The sequence below is a fragment of the Pseudomassariella vexata genome (assembly GCF_002105095.1).
Source record: "Pseudomassariella vexata strain CBS 129021 chromosome Unknown BCR38scaffold_5, whole genome shotgun sequence".
Lineage (NCBI taxonomy): Eukaryota > Fungi > Ascomycota > Sordariomycetes > Amphisphaeriales > Pseudomassariaceae > Pseudomassariella > Pseudomassariella vexata.
This window is the reverse complement of record NW_024467960.1, coordinates 1,114,546-1,132,170: the sequence shown is the minus strand read 5'-3', so window position 1 is coordinate 1,132,170 and position 17,625 is coordinate 1,114,546. Positions and strand designations below refer to the sequence as shown.

Genomic DNA, 17,625 nt, shown 5'->3' with positions numbered 1-17,625 from the left:
CACCCTATCCACTCCCCGCCAAATTACCGTACGGCACCCGCCCAGCCGCTGTCATATATCCTTCACGAACCCGACCTCAACCACCCTATCCATAGCCAATCTCAAGTTCGCAATCTTCGCCCTCGTATTCTCCCGAATCCACAAGAAAGTCGTCAGCACAATGCGCCGGAAGATGTGCGTCCCTGGCTTAATCTTCATCTGCTCCTTGCCGATGACATACATAACTTTGCTCGCATACGAGCGGTCCAACCTTGCCAGTTCGGCGCGAACGACCTTGTCGCGCAGCTCTGGTGGCCCGTGATCATTTCCCTTTTCCGCGTCACTATGGCCGGTTTCATAACCGGTGTAGTCGACATCCCCGCTGAACTTGGCGCTGGCAGTCAACGTGATGCGGTCCTTTAGGGCGCGGTCGAAGCTCGTGGATAGCGACACGTTGTTATTTTCGTCGACGTCGACGTCCTCGGGCAGAGGGTGTCCACCCGCCTGGCGAATGATGAACTTGCGCACTTGCGCGTATATCAGCGCCGCAAGGTCAGGTGAGATGACCTCGTCCATGAAGCCGTGGCGGACGGTTAGACGGTAACACCCCGGAATGGCGCCAAGCCTCGAAATCACATACCGCTCATCGCCGGCGACGCTGGGCGCCTCGACGGGGTGCAGGTGGAAGAACACCATGACTTCGGGAATGGCCCCAAACTTACTAACAAATTGTGTGAAAACAGTCGGGGTCAAGACGCCCGTCTTGTCAAAGTAGATGCCCAGGCCCCTGATACTACTAAGAGCCCCACCGCCCCAGCGCTCTGTGAGGCATGCCTTGCCGTCAGGATCCTTGGTGATGAGAGATGAAGGGCGGAAACGATCCTCAGCCTCGGCGCGCCACTGGTTCTCCTTGCCGAAGCGCCAGAGCAGGAAGACGCAGGCAAGGATACCGGAGATGGTGAGGGTGAACCACGCGCCGTCGGGGACTTTGACTAGTGAGGAGGAGAGGTACAAGCCGTCAACGGTGGCGAAGAAGAGCCAGGGGATGAAGACGAGGAAGGGCGAGAGGCGCCAGACTAGGAGGGATACTAGAGTTACCATGCAGGTGTCGAAGAAGGTCACGAACCTGAATACATGTCAGTATAGTTCTGGGAAAGTAGTCGATAGTGACTCACATGACGCAGACCCCATATGCGTTACCGAGTCGTGTCGTGTTGGAATAGACACAAGTCACCAGGATAGTTCCCAGCATGAGCAACCAGTTCAAGAACGGAACGTAAAGTTGACCATGAAATGTCTTTGATGTATGCACAATCTTGACCTGCGGGCAGTACGAGAGCTTCATGATCTGACTAATGAGCTGTGGTGCGAGTCAGTATATCTGGTTCAACGCCCAGAACAGGAGGTTAAATCATTACCTGGAAAGTAGCCGTGATGATAGCCTGCGAAGCGACAATGGCGGCAAGAACAGCCACGATCAGACTCGGGTAAAGCATGCCTGGCGGAACAGAGTTAAAAAACGGGTTGGAATACGCGTCTGGATGAGCGCTGATGTACGCCGCCTGACCAATGTACGCAAGCAACAGGCAAGGGTAACAGTAACACATCCAGCTAATTTGAATGGCCCTCATGCTGAATGCGCCGAGATCCGCAAAGAGCGCCTCGACTCCGGTGAACGCCAACAGCACACCGCCTAGCATCCGCCACCCATGAGTTTTCTTCTCCATGAAGAAGTGGATGGCGTAGTATGGCGAAAACGCCTTCAGCACCGAGTGGTCAAAGTTGGCCAGGTTGTAGATGCCGAAGGCTGCGTTGAACGCGAGCCATAAGATGACGATGGGAGCGAACGTGTTGGCGAGCTTGGTTGTCCCCAGGGGTTGGATGAGGAAGAGGGCCACCAGGATGCCGCATGTCGCACCAACAACTGTCTGGCTAGAGATGTCTGGCTTGACGACGATGAGACCCTGAACAGCTCCGAGGACAGACTGGGCTGGTGTGAGGACACCATCGGCCATGACCATGGACACTGCGAGGACACCGACAACTTTAAGCAGACCACGTGTAAATTTACTCTTCTCGATCCTGGAGCGAATCGTTTGGTTGGGGCGGTGTAGGTCCTGGGTCTTATGGCGTTCCATCTTGATCAATTGTGCCTCGCGAGGATCGCGCTCAGTGATATTGGCCTTCAGTTGTTAGTTACGTTCAACTGAACGACCCCTAATTAGGATGGGCAGTGGTCATAAACTCACATATCGAGTGAGCAAAGAGTAACAGCTGAACGTGCCGCCCTCGCCCTCATTGTCAGCTCTTAGAACAATGCCCACATATTTCAGCGTCACCATGATGGTCAGCGACCAAATGATGAGCGAGAGCACTTGAAGGACATCGTTATAGTTGGGTTCTTCCGTGAACGTGGATGAGTACACGTAAAGGGGGCTGTGCAGAACAAGAAGGGTCAGTCATATTGTTCATTCACGAAGCATAGTTGGTTACTGACCTTGTCCCGATGTCACCGTAGATGACACCAGTCGACTGATACGCCAGCCTTCAAACCGATAGAATCAGCAATAGTCATGACACAGAAGCTCACGAAACCAAAACGGGAGTAACGCTACCAAAGCAACGTAGTTCCCTTGAACACCTGCTTCTTCCGCCCGTCATCACGCTGCCAACCGTCCCCATCCTCGAAGTCGCCAGTTTGCTCGCTACGCTCATTGGAGCTGCGGGAGGCACTCCGGCCATCGCCAGGCACACGGCTTCGCGACAAGCTGCGCGCATTGTAGACACCACCAGCCCCAGCCAACCTCTCGCGTTTGACTGGCTGTATTTCATCCGCAATGATAACTGCCGGCGTCGCCATGGCATGGAAGTGCAGCACAGCTGCTGAAACGAATGCTAGCTGAAGGAGGCACAGGCGGTTAGGTACGTAAATTTTTCATCAACAGAGGTGAGTCTCATCGGAAAAAATACGTAAAAGTTTCCCACAGCATGGCAATGCGAGAGTAGATAAAGGAGGGAGCCAACGCTATGGGTCATTTTCCTGGGTGCGGATCGGCGACGTGCTTGAATTTCCGCACCTCTGGACCTATGACAACCATACTGTTCGAAAACAGTATGCCGAAGGGTTTCCAGTCTGTCAGCGCAGGATGGGACCCAATGAATGCGAGTCAGATTGAAACATCCCTCATCACCAAACCGTGGAGACAGTGAGAAATACCAGACTGTAGCCAAAACTCAGCTCCCCGCACTGGCCGGAAAGCCACCCAAGCTACCCCCTGCGTGACAGCTAGCAGATATGAGATTAGCTAGCATATAAATCGCTCATTGGCCAAGAATTCTAGAAAAGGTATTATAGCTCTTAAGGGGGCAGTGCATATAAGCTTCAGAGCTGCAATAGAAGCATATGTTGGGTGCCCCCATCCACGCAGCCATGAGTTCGTTGCAGCTTGATGTTGGCTGTGATGTCCCACAGCTGCATACATCCTGAAGCAGACAAGCCAAGAGTGTGCCAGGCGAAACTCAAGTCCCAGATGAGTGGTCGACCTACAGCGGCGGATAATTCCCATTACCCTTATCTTTGTGGCTTGAGTGAGATTCCTTAGTTGCAGTGAGCATATCGGCGGGGTGTAACAGCACTCATCCGCTGGAGTGGGTGGCGTCGAATCAAACCACAGCCAAAATCGCGCGAAAATATCTGTCCCGAATATTGTGAAAGAGTGGTTCCGGATGGGTTGGTCTGGCCAAGCATGGAGCCATTATGTATCCATATTTGCAGTTCGCGCATGGGACAAGCTGCTGAGGCATTTATTCTTCAGAGACGCGGACCCGTCAGCAATACTGAAAGCTAAGTCAACACGCTGGACCTGCCAGGAATAGGGCTGGCAATTGCAATATGAGGATCTCGATGGTATTTTGCAATAATTTAAAATCTTCAGGCCGAAAACTTTTATTTATCCGAAAAAAGATGACTCGATTCCCTACCTGTTCTATTTTTCGCCTTAATCCAACTGGTCGACCGTTTGGCCGTCACCTTTAGTTGCCTTGGGTACGCCAGTGATTTTGGCGCCATCCTCTGCAGTGACTGGAGCACACCAGCCGAATTCATCTTTGGCCTTTCCGAGCTGGATAGCCTTGAGCTGGGTCAGAAGCTTCAAGCAAACCGGACCCGCATCCTCCTGGCTCTCTTCGATGTAATTCACCTTCTCGGCTTGCTTATCGGAGGACAATCGCGGGTGTTGCTTCACGGCTGCACTGATCGAGTCCGGTGATGACGGGTCGATGCAACGAGAAATGGTCCGGATAGGAACAAGCGCGGCGGTAGTCCCAGCAGCCATAACCTCGGAGAAGTTGGGGAGTTCGGTGTATTTGATCTGTCTTGCATCAGCGCGTCGCGTCAAATGTCTCGCAGCTTTCGCCGACTTACCGATCGCCTTTCCAGGTTCCACCCGAAGCTCTTGCCGATATCGGTGATGCTGTCGGCCGTCACACTCTTGATGACATTTTTTGAATCCGGAACCACTAAAGTAACATTATCGCCATCGACCAATGCGCCAATGAATCCACTGGTGCTGAACTCGTCAACCTCAGAATGCGTCGCACTATTCAAATGCAGTGTGATTCCATAACCCTCAGTCCTCGCCTTGTCACTCCATCGCAGCACAGGCGCATAGTTACCACCGACCTTGGCGCTTCCAGTGCCATTTGGCGCCGCCCGATCAAAGTCGTCCAGAATGAGCGCATCGACAGGATGCGTGCCGTGGTAGACTCCCGTGGGCAGGACGTAGACGCAGAACATATACTCCTCTGGCGGGCTCAGTCCCAACTGGCCGCTGGAACCGTAAATCTGTGGGCGGATGTACCTAGCAGCACCAGTCTCATGGGGTGGGACGTATTCGGCATTGAGCGATACGGTGGCTTTGACAGCATTGACAAAGTGCTCGACCGGTACGGGTGGGCAGGAGATGTATTCAGCTGAGTGCTGCATTCGGACGGCATTGCGGTCAGGACGGAAGATTTGGATGTCGCCCGACGGCGTGCGGAAGGCTTTCGTCCCTCGTAGGCTTGCTGGCCATAGTTGAGGGCCGGGGCCATGCCGTGGATTCGGATGTAAGGATCAGCGACAAACTGAGGCGGCGTCCATTTTTTGGTGTGGACGGAGTAGTGTAGTGCGACTCGATATGGCCATTGACTGAGAACAACTGATTAGTGATGTGCATTCGACTGATAAGAATACTGAAGAGAGTTTTATAGTATGCTCTTTCATACCTTCACGAACGCGGAAACCCACGTTGGACCAGTCGATTGTGTTGACTGGTGGTGGAGGGAAGGGCGATATGATATTTGTGGTTGGGAAGTTGTAGGTCGGCTCGAAGTCTATGTTGCTGGAGATATGCCAATTAGGTTTAGAAGCCCGTGATAGATGCTTCCAGTCCGTTATCAGTTTCGAGGAGATCGTCAATGACAAGTGGAGCACTGGCAATTGAATGATTCTAAACGTGCTATCGTGGTCCTTGGGAATTTTTCTAATAGGGCGCCGATTTGCGGAATAGTGGGGTGGGGTGCCTTCCTCCATATTACTCAGCGGTATTCAATCTATGGCCTACTCGAGGGATACCTTTAAGGCACTCATGCTGTTCTACGGTATGATTAGAGTGGCGCGAGTACCTACAAACTTGTCTTGTCCCGAATAGTTGAGACAAGACATTTGCATTTCCTCATCCCTATCTGTACCTCAGACTGAGGGAACCGACGAGAAGACTTGCAATTGACCACACTACTCCCCGAATCCGAAACACAACCATGACTGAATAAATGTGTATTAATGATTCATAGTAACGTGAATGTACACCGAGCTGGCCACTTTCATGCGCCAACGCGACCGGCCAACTTAATGTTTGATTTTCTCAACAACCAATTATGGCAAAGTCATACAACGAAGCAGACTTAATGCTAGCCCTTCAAGCTCTCAAAAATGACCAAAAACTTAGTCTCCGACAAGCGGCAAAAACGTACCAAGTCCCCCGAAGCTCCCTCCAAACGCGTAAAAACGCGCCCGAGGCGCTGTGGTATTTGCAACGGGACTGGGCATAATGCGCGAACTTGTAAGATCGCATTGCCATCTTCTGGAGAGGAAGATTCAGAGTAGTTTCAATTGATTTACGGCGTTGTGGTTTTACTATCGTAAAATTTCTATGCGAGGTTATGTAAGGGTGGCCAGCTCGGTGTACATTCACGTTAGCGAGGGTAAGTACGACTCAAATACACTTTCTTACACCTACCTGACTTGAGGCAATTCGCAACATAACAAGGCAAGGTTAGTCTTCAAGGGCATCATATTTGACTTTTCTCAAATTGAACTAAGCGCTTCGATTCGCCACGCCGACCGGTACTAGGTGGGTATGTCGTGTTGTAGACGGTTGAATTTCTAACGAACATGAGATTGTACAGGTCTTCAAACAATTTCTCAAAGAACCCAAATCCTTATTCCGTCACTCAGAGTATGATCCGCCAAGTAGCCTGAACATGCCTCATTCTGGTTCCAAACATGATCAACCACACCGCCCCGATGGCAACGATCCCCACGAATATGCCAGCCTGAGTACCGAAGCAGATGATATAGCCAGTCGTATCCACCCACGGAATGATGCCGTAAAGGAACCCGAATGCCACTATATTCTTTAAGCCTGTGTCTCTTATTAGCCCTCCCAGTCTCGATAAACTCTGTTGGCAGGCTCAATTCGGAAAACTCACCATTGACCAACATCAACGCATCAGCATTGACCGGCAACAGACAATCACTGACATAAGTCATAGTGATAGTCGGAACAGCCGTCAACGCAAAACTAACCATCCCGTACCCAAAGAACAAACTTGACCAGTGAAGTGTCCGCTGGACACCATACCCAAATACCAGACACCCAGCCCCTGTGATCAGAGTCGGCAAGACGAGCAACCACAATCTGCTCTCCGGCTCAAATACACCCTGATTCCTCCTCGCGCGCCAATCGGTGTACACATCCACCAGCCAGCCCCCGGCATACGCACCGGAGAGATTACCGATGAAGCCGGCGATGTTGATCAGGCTGTTGATCATGGGAGACCAACTGTAAGGTGGAGCTTGCAGCACGAAGGGGTTTAGAATGTTGATAGCGACGGTGAGGACGAGGGAGATGGCGTAGCCAAGGAAAGCGTAGATGATGCAGGGATAGAATATCATGGGGAGGGGGCGCAGAAACATCTTGAGCAGGTTTGTGTTTGGCGGGGCGCTGCTCCAGAGGGAGAGCTCCTGAAGGTAGGTTTTCTTCAACGCTTCGTTGGTCGTGCCACGCTCGGGCGATGAGTCTTGGCTGGACTTGGGGTCGACCTTTGGAGTCTCTCCTTTTTCAGATGCTCTGGCTACTAACGTGGGAATTTCTGCTGAATCACCAGGTTGGGCAGTGGGAACTGCGACATTGAGACCCTCGTTCCTCTGATATCTCGTCTCGGGTACGAAGAACAACACTGAAAGGAAGTTGATACCCGTCAGAATGACAGCAATCCACTTATGCCAGCGCCAGCTAAGCCGCTGAATGGTGAATCCACAGAAAAGGGGGCCAATCGTATTCCCTCCGCTGATGGCATTCATATAAATCCCCATCTTTGCACCGCGTTCATGGAGGAAGAAAAGATCGTTCACAATGCTGGCCCCCAACGCTTCGGTGGAGGAACCCGCAAACGCCGCAATGATATTGCTCCAGAGCAAGCTGTTGAAACTCTTGGCGGTGCCACCCCAGATGTAGCTCACAGTCAGCAGCAGACTGGCAAACACGAACACCGGTCTTTTCCCGCAATAGTTAGCCACAGGCACCCAGAAGAAGTTAAACACGCCAAGCACGAGGATCGGCCAGATGAGCAAGTCGCTCGTCTGGGCCATGGTTTGGTTGAACTCGAGGGAGAGCACGTAGAATGCCGGGGCCAAACCACCGATGGCATAATTCGTGAGAAAGGTGAAGGCGCAAACCGAGCTGAAGGCAACATTCTTCTTCCAGGCTGGCCAACGGAAGGGGTCGTTGGGGTCTGTCTCCGAGGGACGCGGTACCAGGACGATGGTGTCTGATTCCGCGTGGCTGATTTCGTGTAGTTGCACGGTTCCCTCGCTCTTGTCGAGCTCGTGTAGCGTGTGGAGACGCATCTTGACCGAGAAGTTAATTGTTCATGACCCAACTCCAAAACCAGGTGGAATCAACCGGATGAGTAGGATTCGAAGTCGAGCTTGCGCTGCTGGCCGGGGCAGCCGTCGAGGTATTCGCGTCTCCCTGTGGCATTGATTAATATGTAGAATTGGTATCACGACAATTAGTAACAAGTAATTGTAGTACTAAGCTGCAAGTTGTAAGCGGAACTGCCAAAACGATAATCACAGAGTGGCTCAATCGATCACGCTCACTCTGGTGACCGTAAAGCTGAAATAGAACTTATAGTTCTCTCCCTCCTCGGGACAGCAGTCGCTATCTGGGTGCTGCAATCTTCGTTGGCCGAGAAGTACAGCTTGATCCGGACTGCGGGCCAAAATTTGGGGTAAACTCGCTCCTCATGTATAGGATGATCAGTAAAAGGTTTGACAGAGAGGAATGACCGCATAGCAGCGCAGAACGCAGAACCATGCATACTTCGAGATAAGGGACGGTACAGTTATTTTCCAAGTGCGCCTCCATCAGCTCCCCGAACACCCTGTACCGAAGTCATAGCGGATGTCCGTGACCAGTTGCTCCCACAACCTTACTTTGTGGACAGAGTTGGCCTGTCTAACACGAAGAAACATGGTGATCTTGGCCCAACAATACACATTCATTTGCATATCTAACCGACACCAGTATCAACAGGCGAGCGATAGAGCAATGCTCCAAATATTGTAAGAATTAGAGTCCAACACCATTATGGTCTTTGGCCGAATGAGCACAGTACTGGCAGTATAGCCATCCGAGGAAGCGTGAGCACCTCAGCCTCAACAGTCGAAACGTAGGTATGAAAATGCTAACATTGACTACTTCTATTCATGACTCGTGAAACAACCAACGCGAGTGACACGCGGTATCAGAAAAATATATATATATGCAGGCTTACACCCGCTGTTGTCAATCCAACGCCGTGCATGCTTCTCGTGGAGGGGGTACTTGTAAGTGTACATAATAACAAAACGCGCCTGCGTCGAAAAAAGGAAGAAGAGCGGGGGCTGTTGTTCGCTGTGAGAGGTCGGTACCATATCGATCTATACCCCATAGTGTTGTTGGAGCATGTTGGCCGAATATTTTCAATTCGAAATGCCGTCGAGGAATAAGAGATGAGATTTTGGGAGGTTAATCGACACTGGGGACGCGCCGTGGGCATTGTCAGTTTACTCGCCCGTTACGACAGACTCGCAAGTTTCTGTAGAGCGACAAGAACACCTGCATCAAAGTTAATACGCGACATATACCTGGGGAATGTCTGAACAACTTACCGCTGACTCCTTGGGTCAAAGTTGCCGATGCTTCGGTATTGCGGTTGCCAAGGCTGACTGTGACCACCTCAGCCTTGTCGGCCAGGCCATTCGCCCATTTAAAGACCTTCTCATCCTCTCGTCCATCGCCCATGACCATCACAAAATCAACAGGGTCGATTTTGTCCGCAGCGGTCGTACTTTTCGTGAGATCATTGTAGACTTTCACCGCCGCAGTCTCCTTGGTCCAGTCGATGGGCTCTACGACGACACAGTCCTCCAGCTGCATGGCGTGGACCCGTTGCTTCTCGCAAGACTCATTGATGTGGCCAATCCAGTCAGTGGCCTGTCGCTCAGCATTCGCATAGTCCTCGGCGTTCTTGTAGTGGAATACCAGGGAGCACTGCCGATCCTCGATCTCGGCACCTGGCGTTCTCTCAAGGTAGTATTGCAAGATGTTCTTCACGGATTCCTTCCACGCTGTCACCAGTTCGTGGTCAGCAATCTCCGTCCATCGACTACTCTCCGAATTTTTGACAAAACACCCATTCTCGGCGATGAGGCCCAAATTAGGAACCAGGCGGAAAAGCCGATCCAACTCAGCGGGCCGCCGCCCAGACATGACGTAAACGGAATTGCGGCCATCGGCAACCAGGTCATTGAGGACAGCAAGCGTTCGTTGAGGGTTCATAGGTATCATCGAACTCATCGGGTTGTAGGGGATCAAGGTGCCCTCCAGGTCCAAGAAGAATAGTCGTCGTTGACTCTTGCTGTATCTAGAGCTGAGGGCTGGCATATTCAACCGCGGGACTGAGGTCTGATCATGACGATGTTGCTCATCGTAGGCTCGATTCAATTGTGCCATGAATTCAGCGAACCAGTGTCCGCCGGTGTGATGCTTGACCGCACCGTGAAGCTTCTCCCAGCGCAACTCCTTCTCCTCATCCGACATCTCTATCGCTTTTTTGATGGCTTCAGAGCATTGTCTGTGACTCCAAGGATTGATAGACAGTTCATTGCCACCAAAGAGAGATGAGGTACCGGTAAACTCGGAGAGAATGAGTGATCCATGCTTCTTCTCATCATGTTTTCCGTCTTGGCATACGAGAAACTCATGAGATGTCAGATTCATACCCTCGCGTTGGCTAGTTATCATCAGAGCATCCGCAATGGTCAACAGAGCCAGGTACTGTGAGTAAGGGATGTCCTGTTTGAGATACACCAGGGGCTGGTATGCTAGACTGGCCCATGACGAATTGACTCTTGTTACGATATCACCGACGGCCGCATCAAGGTCGGTTTTCTCGCTTGTCGAAAGCGCAACTTGAATAAGAACGATCTTGTCTCTCCATTCAGGGTTCTTGTTAAGAAACAGTTCATAGGAGAGCAGCTTTTCCCGCACGCCACGGACGTGGTCAAGCTTGTCGCGGGCGACGATAATCTTCTTGTCTTGATACCGTTCTTTCATGATGTTAATCCATTTGCGGACTTCCTGATCTTCGCGATGGGTATTCAGATTGAGAGGATCGATGCCAATAGCGTGGTTCATGACATTGACAAACCGTTCATCCAGTTGAATACCGTCTGGGGTAGCCTCGACACTCAGAAGTCGGCTACACGTCTGGAGAAAGTGTCGAGTGTACTCGTGGATTTGGAACCCAATCAAGTTAGCACCAAGCATGCCCTCCAAGAGCTGCTTTCGGACAGCTAGACATCTGAAAAGCTCCGAGGAAGGGAAGGCAACATGGAGGAACAGTCCAATCTTGGCATCTGGTAACTTCTTTCGAACCATACCAGGGACTAGTAGCAGGTGGTAGTCGTGGACCCACACAGTATCGCCTCGTTTCCAGTTCTGCACAATCCTATCTGCGAATGCCTGGTTCACGTTGACGTAGAATTGCCATGAGTGATCTTCGTAAGCCTTGCTTTTGGGGTTATCAGGCATCTGGTAGTGGAAGACGGGCCACAGGATCTGCTTGCAGAAGTGCGAGTAATGGCCATCGAAGTCCTTGTCGGAGCAGAATACGGCCAGCATGTTGTGCTCGGTCCACAGTTTGTCGTGTATATCTTCCTTTTGCTGGGTGCCCTCCAAGGCGTCCGTCGGCATGCCCAAGGTTCCAATCCAAGTGTGCTCTTCCTCATACCCGTCACGTGCTGCCGCATCTGCGGCGTTACGCAAACCACCATTGCCTTGGTCGGCATTCACAATGCGCCAGTTGGCACTTGCGAAGACTCTATCATGGCTGTCGCTTCTGTTGGTTCGAGGTTGAGTCACACCCTGACGGCCCATCTCCTTCGCCTTTTGCACGATCCTAGTGCGTTCGAGCAGCGAAGAGGGCGGAGGAGAATTGGCTCTGGATTTGGGCTGATTGGACCGAGAGCCCCATTTCGGAGACTCTTTGTCTGCAGGACCAAAGTCGATGCTGCTGTCGCTGCTACTAATGCTGTCGCTACTGCTGTAGTCGCCTGGAAGCTGAATTCGCGCCCCATCCTCATTCGCGAACGGACCATCGTCGATGACAACCACATTGTTTTCTTCGGTAGGAGTGTCGGGTGGTGTCACGACCGGACCAGGCGCAAATAGACTCGGGCGTACCGCGAGAGAAGGTCTCGTCTTTGCGACTGGCCCCGCCCCCGTTGTCTCACGGTTCAGACGTCCTCCCTTCGGTGGAGCGTCTGGCAGCTTGAAGTATACTGTTTTAGGGAGAAAGCTAACAAAGGTGAGAAACGGCAACGGACACAAAACGGGGTTTAGATTCCAAGTCGTGCAGCTGGACTTACAGTGAAGCTATAAATATGGTCATGTTGGGCAGTGGGGCAGGAACTCGGTTCGATGTTAGAATGACTCCAGAGTTCGCGACGACACTGGTGAGCGCGCCAGCCGATTCACAGTGGAAGTATTCGGAATCAGTTTGTATGATTGTAGCAAATGGTGTGCAATACTTCAATGGAGGACGCGACAAGTGTAGTCGTTTTCTTCCGTGAATTGCCGAGGACGCTGCCGGGTGTTCAACACGGGATTTTTTCCAAGCAGAAATGAAACGGCCGACTGGGTGGAGGGGCGGCAGGTTGCATGCAAGGCGAGGGCTGACACTGAGCGAAAATAGTGTAAAACCACATTCAAAGAGATGAAGTAACGTAGAACTGCTAAATCAGCTGGAAGTCGGGAAGCTTGAGCGTTGAAGCTTAAAGTCGAGGAAAAATCCATCGCAAATACAGATGGATGCAGCAGCGCCCCAGCACATCGGGTTTGTGACGTAACCCTGTCGTGTCGCACTTGCATGTGGGACTGTACCTGTACTTTGACGTTTGTCCTGCGCTGAACCACGCTAAGGAAGGGGAAGGGGAAGTTGGGAGCGTCGATCACAGCCACATGCACGTTCTGGGATTTAGGTGAAACCAGCGACTTACAACAAGTAGCAGTAATTTTGGTTGTTTCCGCCGTGTAACAGACAGTTCTCAGCTGTTTCTGTTGCAATTTATATAGTTGGGTTGATTCTCAAACTTTTGCGAGCGTCGGTTGCGGCTTGCACTGAATGATCGACGTTGACATCAGTGGCCCAGCCACTATAAGCTGGGAATATGGAGATGGACTCTTAGGGTTATCGTCCGGAGGCTTCGATCCGACATGCTGTGCTTTCGTTCCCAGTTGCAACTTGGGCGCTTGTTAATGTTACCTGGCCCCAAGCAGTCAAGGACGTTGCGTTGCAATAGGAAGGGAGATATGGCGAACCTGCAAAAGCCTGGCAGACAAGACTTTGTGATAACCTAGGCAATGGGAAATTACGCCGTGTTAGCCATGAGTGGAAAAAAGAAGCCTACCGAATAACTTTCGTCATTTTCGCGATCCTTCGAGACAAAGCGCGGCCGAGACCCTGGTATTTCTGGTCAAATCATCAGACAGAGATCCGAGATTGACAGGGGAACACCAACACGGGCTCCCGGCTGGCAAGGCGTGGCCAACAGGGATTTTGTGGCGTGCCGGTCGACCATCAGAGAACGACATGGATACAGGGATCTTCCCTTTCCTGCGCGCAATGGGATCCATCCACCAATAAACGTGGTTACGTTTCTAGAATACGCTAGACAGTAGAAACCTGAGCTCTGGAAGCTCGTCCAATGTGAGCTTCAGCCTGTGCTCTATTGAATTCCCACTAATAATAGCGACCTTGAGAACGTAACTTTCCAGTATCCCCACCCATTTGTACAGTCGGCATCGCTTTCAGCCCTTCTTCTCTCACAGTCATTCGATTAACTGCTCAACTTGTGTCTCAGATTGTGTGAACTATGTTCATCCTAAATGGTTCGCTACCTGAGGTATAAAAGTACAGCTACTTGGCATCTGGTAAACCAGAATCTGTCCACTACGTAGTATTGCAAATCTCACGAAGGCCAACGAGCTCATACTAGTTAATACCCTTCTCAATCAACCACTTCCTTCCACTCTTAACTTTATAGGTTCTATACAGACGGCATGCTGCTTCTCTAATTTACTCTGGAGCTTATTGCGCAAGCCGCTCCCATTTTTCATCACATCTATGGCAACCTCGGGATTGCATAGTAGGCTTTAGCCGAAAGTAAGCTTCCAACCTAGATGCGTTGCGAAGACTGCATTGTCAACTCCAGATCAATGTCTAGAGCTTTCCTTGCAGGTGGAGACAGCGGGGGAGGGGAAGCATCAAATCCTCTGGACACTACTAATCGAGATAATCCAAGCCTGGAGGAGCAACACCTAAAGATGCATGCAAGTTGAGATGCCCTATTGTGCGACCGCCCGTTTGGTTACGGGAAGTATAATGCGCCAATCAATGGATGTACTCCGTACACAGAAGTGTATGAGTTTAGAGTTGTACTTACGTACGGGTAGTTGATGCATTTTGAAGAAGACCACTCTAGACCACCCCAACTCGGATGAAATGAACCCCCAGCTTGCTTGGCCGCCCAGCGCAGCTTTGTGTGCGGTCTGATTTGAGTTCCTTGATCCGTCATGTATGACCATTACAATTGGACAGTTAATGATAAGAGGATACATCGACAATATGAACGTGTAGCCGATTGTTCACTAGGATCTTGTTGCTGATAAACCAAGATTGCGCTGAAACAGACAACTATGCCAAGCTCAGACCACCCGAGAACTTCCGTTAAGTTGTATCATATCAGAACTTAACTGATGTTGATTCGATAACAGGGGCGTTTCTAGTTTGCACAAACTCGGCGGCGCAAAGGGTAATTCGGCATCGCGAGAGCCGGCCCGCGGCTTGACCAACTTATGAAATAGTCATCACTAGTCCCGAGGATATTTAATGTGTTTTACTTGGCGCAAGGACAAGTACATCGTAATGTCTGCAAAACGTCCGATGGATGGATGCTCGGCGGGGTCGTCTGGAGTCAAAGCTCCAGCAATACTACACAATAATATAACATCATTGGCAAACGTGTCGACTGCAAGTCTGAACCATGATGGACCGACTAATGAATAAGGTTTTTCGACCCTAGCAACTGTGTATCAGGAGGGGGAACGGGGTAAATTTCCATTTTTAGCTGTATATGAAAACACAAGGAAGGGCTCGTATACAGGCTGTTTGATAACTGCCAATTCGTCCGTCTTGTACGGCAAGGTTGCTCCGATAGACTAGCTGCTCGATGAAGCGATGATTCCTACCGATAACTTGTCTGTTCGCCTCACGATTCACTCATATCAAACAATGAGCCAACCTCAATTGCGGGTATTATTGGTGTGCATACAAGGGCATGAGTGATTTGGCATATTACGGTTTGAGACAAGGCCTGAAATGTTGGGCAACTTCTTCTATCCGTCACCATTGGCATTCTCGTGTATTGCTATAGCTTCGAGTCTAGGGCATGCATTATCTCCCCGCGATCACTGATGCCTGTCTTGAGAGCCATCTACACTCTGACGAGCTGCCTTCGTGTTACAACATATCTTCCTTTTGGACTTGTATCCCACAGTGCCATGCCGTAATGTCTTCAGACATTCGACCTTCTCTGAGTGTTCATAGTATCCCAAGAAATCTCACGCTGCATGGCATCATAATAATGCAACCCCATACCATGCAACCAGCCAATCCGTCGTGAGCAGACCAAACAGAATCTCAGGGGCGATAGTCTCCAGTTCAAAGCGTGACCAATTACCCAGTTAGAGAAGTAGATGTGCCCTAAACAAATCTGCGAGGTCTACCGCAGAAATACGCTCGAACCATCTCAATTCATCCACAAACGAACAGCCTTGTCCTTTCCGCCAGAGCCTACCTTTTTACCGTCCGGGCTCCAGTCTACAGCGTATACCTCGTCATCATGTCCAGGAAGATCTTTCGCTAGTTTGCACGTCGCCATACTCCACACTTTGAGGGTTGTGTCCTTGGATGCGGTGACCTAAACTAATATATCAGGGCCTAGTTTCGCGACAGAAGACCGTCGCCAACTTACCAACAATCGAGAGTCCGCAGAAAATGCTGAGATATAAACAGGGCCAACATGACCCCGAAGGGTATTAATGAACTTCCCATCTCGAGAACTCCACAGCTTCGTTGAATTGTCCCATGAGGCACTGGCGATGAGAGTGCCGTCTGGACTGAATGTGACATGGTTGACCTGTATTAACAACACGTTAGCAACAGCTATAGCATGAGATGCGGAACATTTGCTTCACCTGTTTCTGATGCCCTAGCATTCTCGCTAGAGGCTTTGTCTGCTCTGGGTCCCATAGATGCATAGTAAAATCATCACTAGCAGTGACGAGACGTTCCACAACTTTACCTTGCCTCGTAGCAGCCTTCTCAAATCGCTCTTTCGCCTTTGCCCGCTGAGCTTCGATTGTGTGAGGCACGTTCCTCGTGTGATCATGATAAGCCGTTCTAAGAACAAAATCTGTAGAGAGCGCAAGATGGTTGATCCAATGAGCGTGTGCGGACAAGGTTCGAGCCAGGGTACCATCCACTGCATTCCACACTTTCACGGTTTTGTCATGACTTCCGGTGTATATGAGTCCCGTTCCGCCCCATTTCACGCAAGAAACATTTCCCTTGTGTCCTGATAAGACGTGCTCTATCCGTCCGGTGTTGACGATCCATATCCTGACCGTACCATCTTTGCTTGCGCTCGCCAGCCTTGGTGTCTCATCTTCCCAGAGGTGGAAGGGCTGCCAAGCTATACTTGTTACCCACTTGGAGTGACCTGTGAATGGGCGACCAACCGCCTTGCCGGTATCTGCGTCCCACATGCGCACGGTCTTGTCCATGCTGCCAGTCGCCAGTCTATTGCCATCTCCGCTATATGCTACGGCCAGCACCCAGCCAGTGTGACCTGCTAGGGTATACTTCGGGGTTCCAGTATCCGTGTCCCAGATTCTCGCCGTATTATCACCCGACCCTGTGGCAAGGCGACTGCTCGACCTCGGAGAAAATTGCGCCGCAAGTATAGCTTCGCCATGCCCGGGTATCTTATGCGACATCCGTGTTACTGCTTGGACTTTGAAGACCGCCTGGGGCTCTGCCGAAAGGGTAAGGGTGGTTTCGAACGGATTGTTGACGCCATGCTTTCGAAGGATAGACATAAACTCTGCGGGAGTCGGGTACGTGTCTATTATCGTGTCCGAGGAGGGAACGTGGATTCGGAAGCGGTAAGGAGTGAAATCTTCGCGGTCACGGCCCAGGAGTGTGTTGAGTAACAGGCTGACATTCTTTTCGCTTGCATCGCCTAGCGGAATTTCGACAACTTCAGCCAATTGGTTTTGTTCGTTGTCGATAAATCGGACTCGGAATGATCCAGCTTCGAGCGCCGTGGCATGGACATCTTGATGGACTTGAGTACGTTCTAGTTGCTCGCGCTTTTGTCGCTTGTTGGGTGGAGGTATTACTGTCGCCATCGTGAATTCTGGCTGGAATCTCAGCTCACCAAAAGTATGGGCGAAGTTCAGTTACGGAACAAAGTGTCAGCCCAACAGATCAATGTCCACCGGATGCTTTCTTCTCTACCTTGGCGGGGAACATCGCGAAGACGTTCTTCAGAAAAATCTCCCAACTGCTTATCTTATCGGTGGGAGGGACGGGTAACTAATCCTTGGCAGCCCGTACTTTTACAGGGTACTTACTCCACAAATCAAGGCACCAATGGGCGGCCAAGCAAGAGACTTATAAGTTGTGACTGCCTAAAAGGTGAAATCAATTTTC

General features: G+C 50.9%; 5 protein-coding genes across 5 annotated transcripts; all 5 read right to left on the bottom strand.

Annotated features, from left to right (window-relative positions):
* Positions 1–51: 51 nt before the first annotated feature.
* Positions 52–2,839, bottom strand: BCR38DRAFT_483741 (potassium transporter-domain-containing protein; the record flags this gene model as incomplete). Its single annotated transcript, XM_040863662.1, has 6 exons — positions 52–1,105; positions 1,155–1,339; positions 1,398–2,162; positions 2,229–2,415; positions 2,477–2,524; positions 2,595–2,839. 6 exons carry the CDS (start codon positions 2,837–2,839, stop codon positions 52–54), a joined length of 2,484 nt encoding a protein of 827 aa, XP_040717052.1.
* Positions 2,840–3,977: 1,138 nt separating this feature from the next.
* BCR38DRAFT_456728 (aminotransferase) lies at positions 3,978–6,067 on the bottom strand (the record flags this gene model as incomplete). Its single annotated transcript, XM_040861952.1, has 5 exons — positions 3,978–4,349; positions 4,403–4,950; positions 5,010–5,150; positions 5,245–5,352; positions 5,992–6,067. 5 exons carry the CDS (start codon positions 6,065–6,067, stop codon positions 3,978–3,980), a joined length of 1,245 nt encoding a protein of 414 aa, XP_040717051.1.
* A 303-nt stretch (positions 6,068–6,370) lies between these two features.
* On the bottom strand, positions 6,371–8,216 carry BCR38DRAFT_511790 (major facilitator superfamily domain-containing protein). The gene is made up of 2 exons (XM_040865036.1): positions 6,730–8,216; positions 6,371–6,662 (listed from the first exon to the last, which is right to left on the bottom strand). Exons 1-2 carry the CDS (start codon positions 8,147–8,149, stop codon positions 6,472–6,474), a joined length of 1,611 nt encoding a protein of 536 aa, XP_040717050.1. The 5' UTR covers positions 8,150–8,216; the 3' UTR covers positions 6,371–6,471.
* Positions 8,217–8,904: 688 nt separating this feature from the next.
* On the bottom strand, positions 8,905–12,722 carry BCR38DRAFT_429195 (family 20 glycosyltransferase). The gene is made up of 3 exons (XM_040859950.1): positions 12,218–12,722; positions 9,458–12,147; positions 8,905–9,404 (listed from the first exon to the last, which is right to left on the bottom strand). The coding sequence occupies exons 1-3, from the start codon at positions 12,238–12,240 to the stop codon at positions 9,364–9,366; spliced, it is 2,754 nt and encodes a 917-aa protein (XP_040717049.1). The 5' UTR covers positions 12,241–12,722; the 3' UTR covers positions 8,905–9,363.
* A 2,438-nt stretch (positions 12,723–15,160) lies between these two features.
* BCR38DRAFT_389406 (WD repeat-containing protein) lies at positions 15,161–17,474 on the bottom strand. The gene is made up of 3 exons (XM_040857545.1): positions 16,107–17,474; positions 15,884–16,048; positions 15,161–15,829 (listed from the first exon to the last, which is right to left on the bottom strand). Exons 1-3 carry the CDS (start codon positions 17,319–17,321, stop codon positions 15,659–15,661), a joined length of 1,551 nt encoding a protein of 516 aa, XP_040717048.1. The 5' UTR covers positions 17,322–17,474; the 3' UTR covers positions 15,161–15,658.
* Between the last annotated feature and the right edge of the window lie 151 nt (positions 17,475–17,625).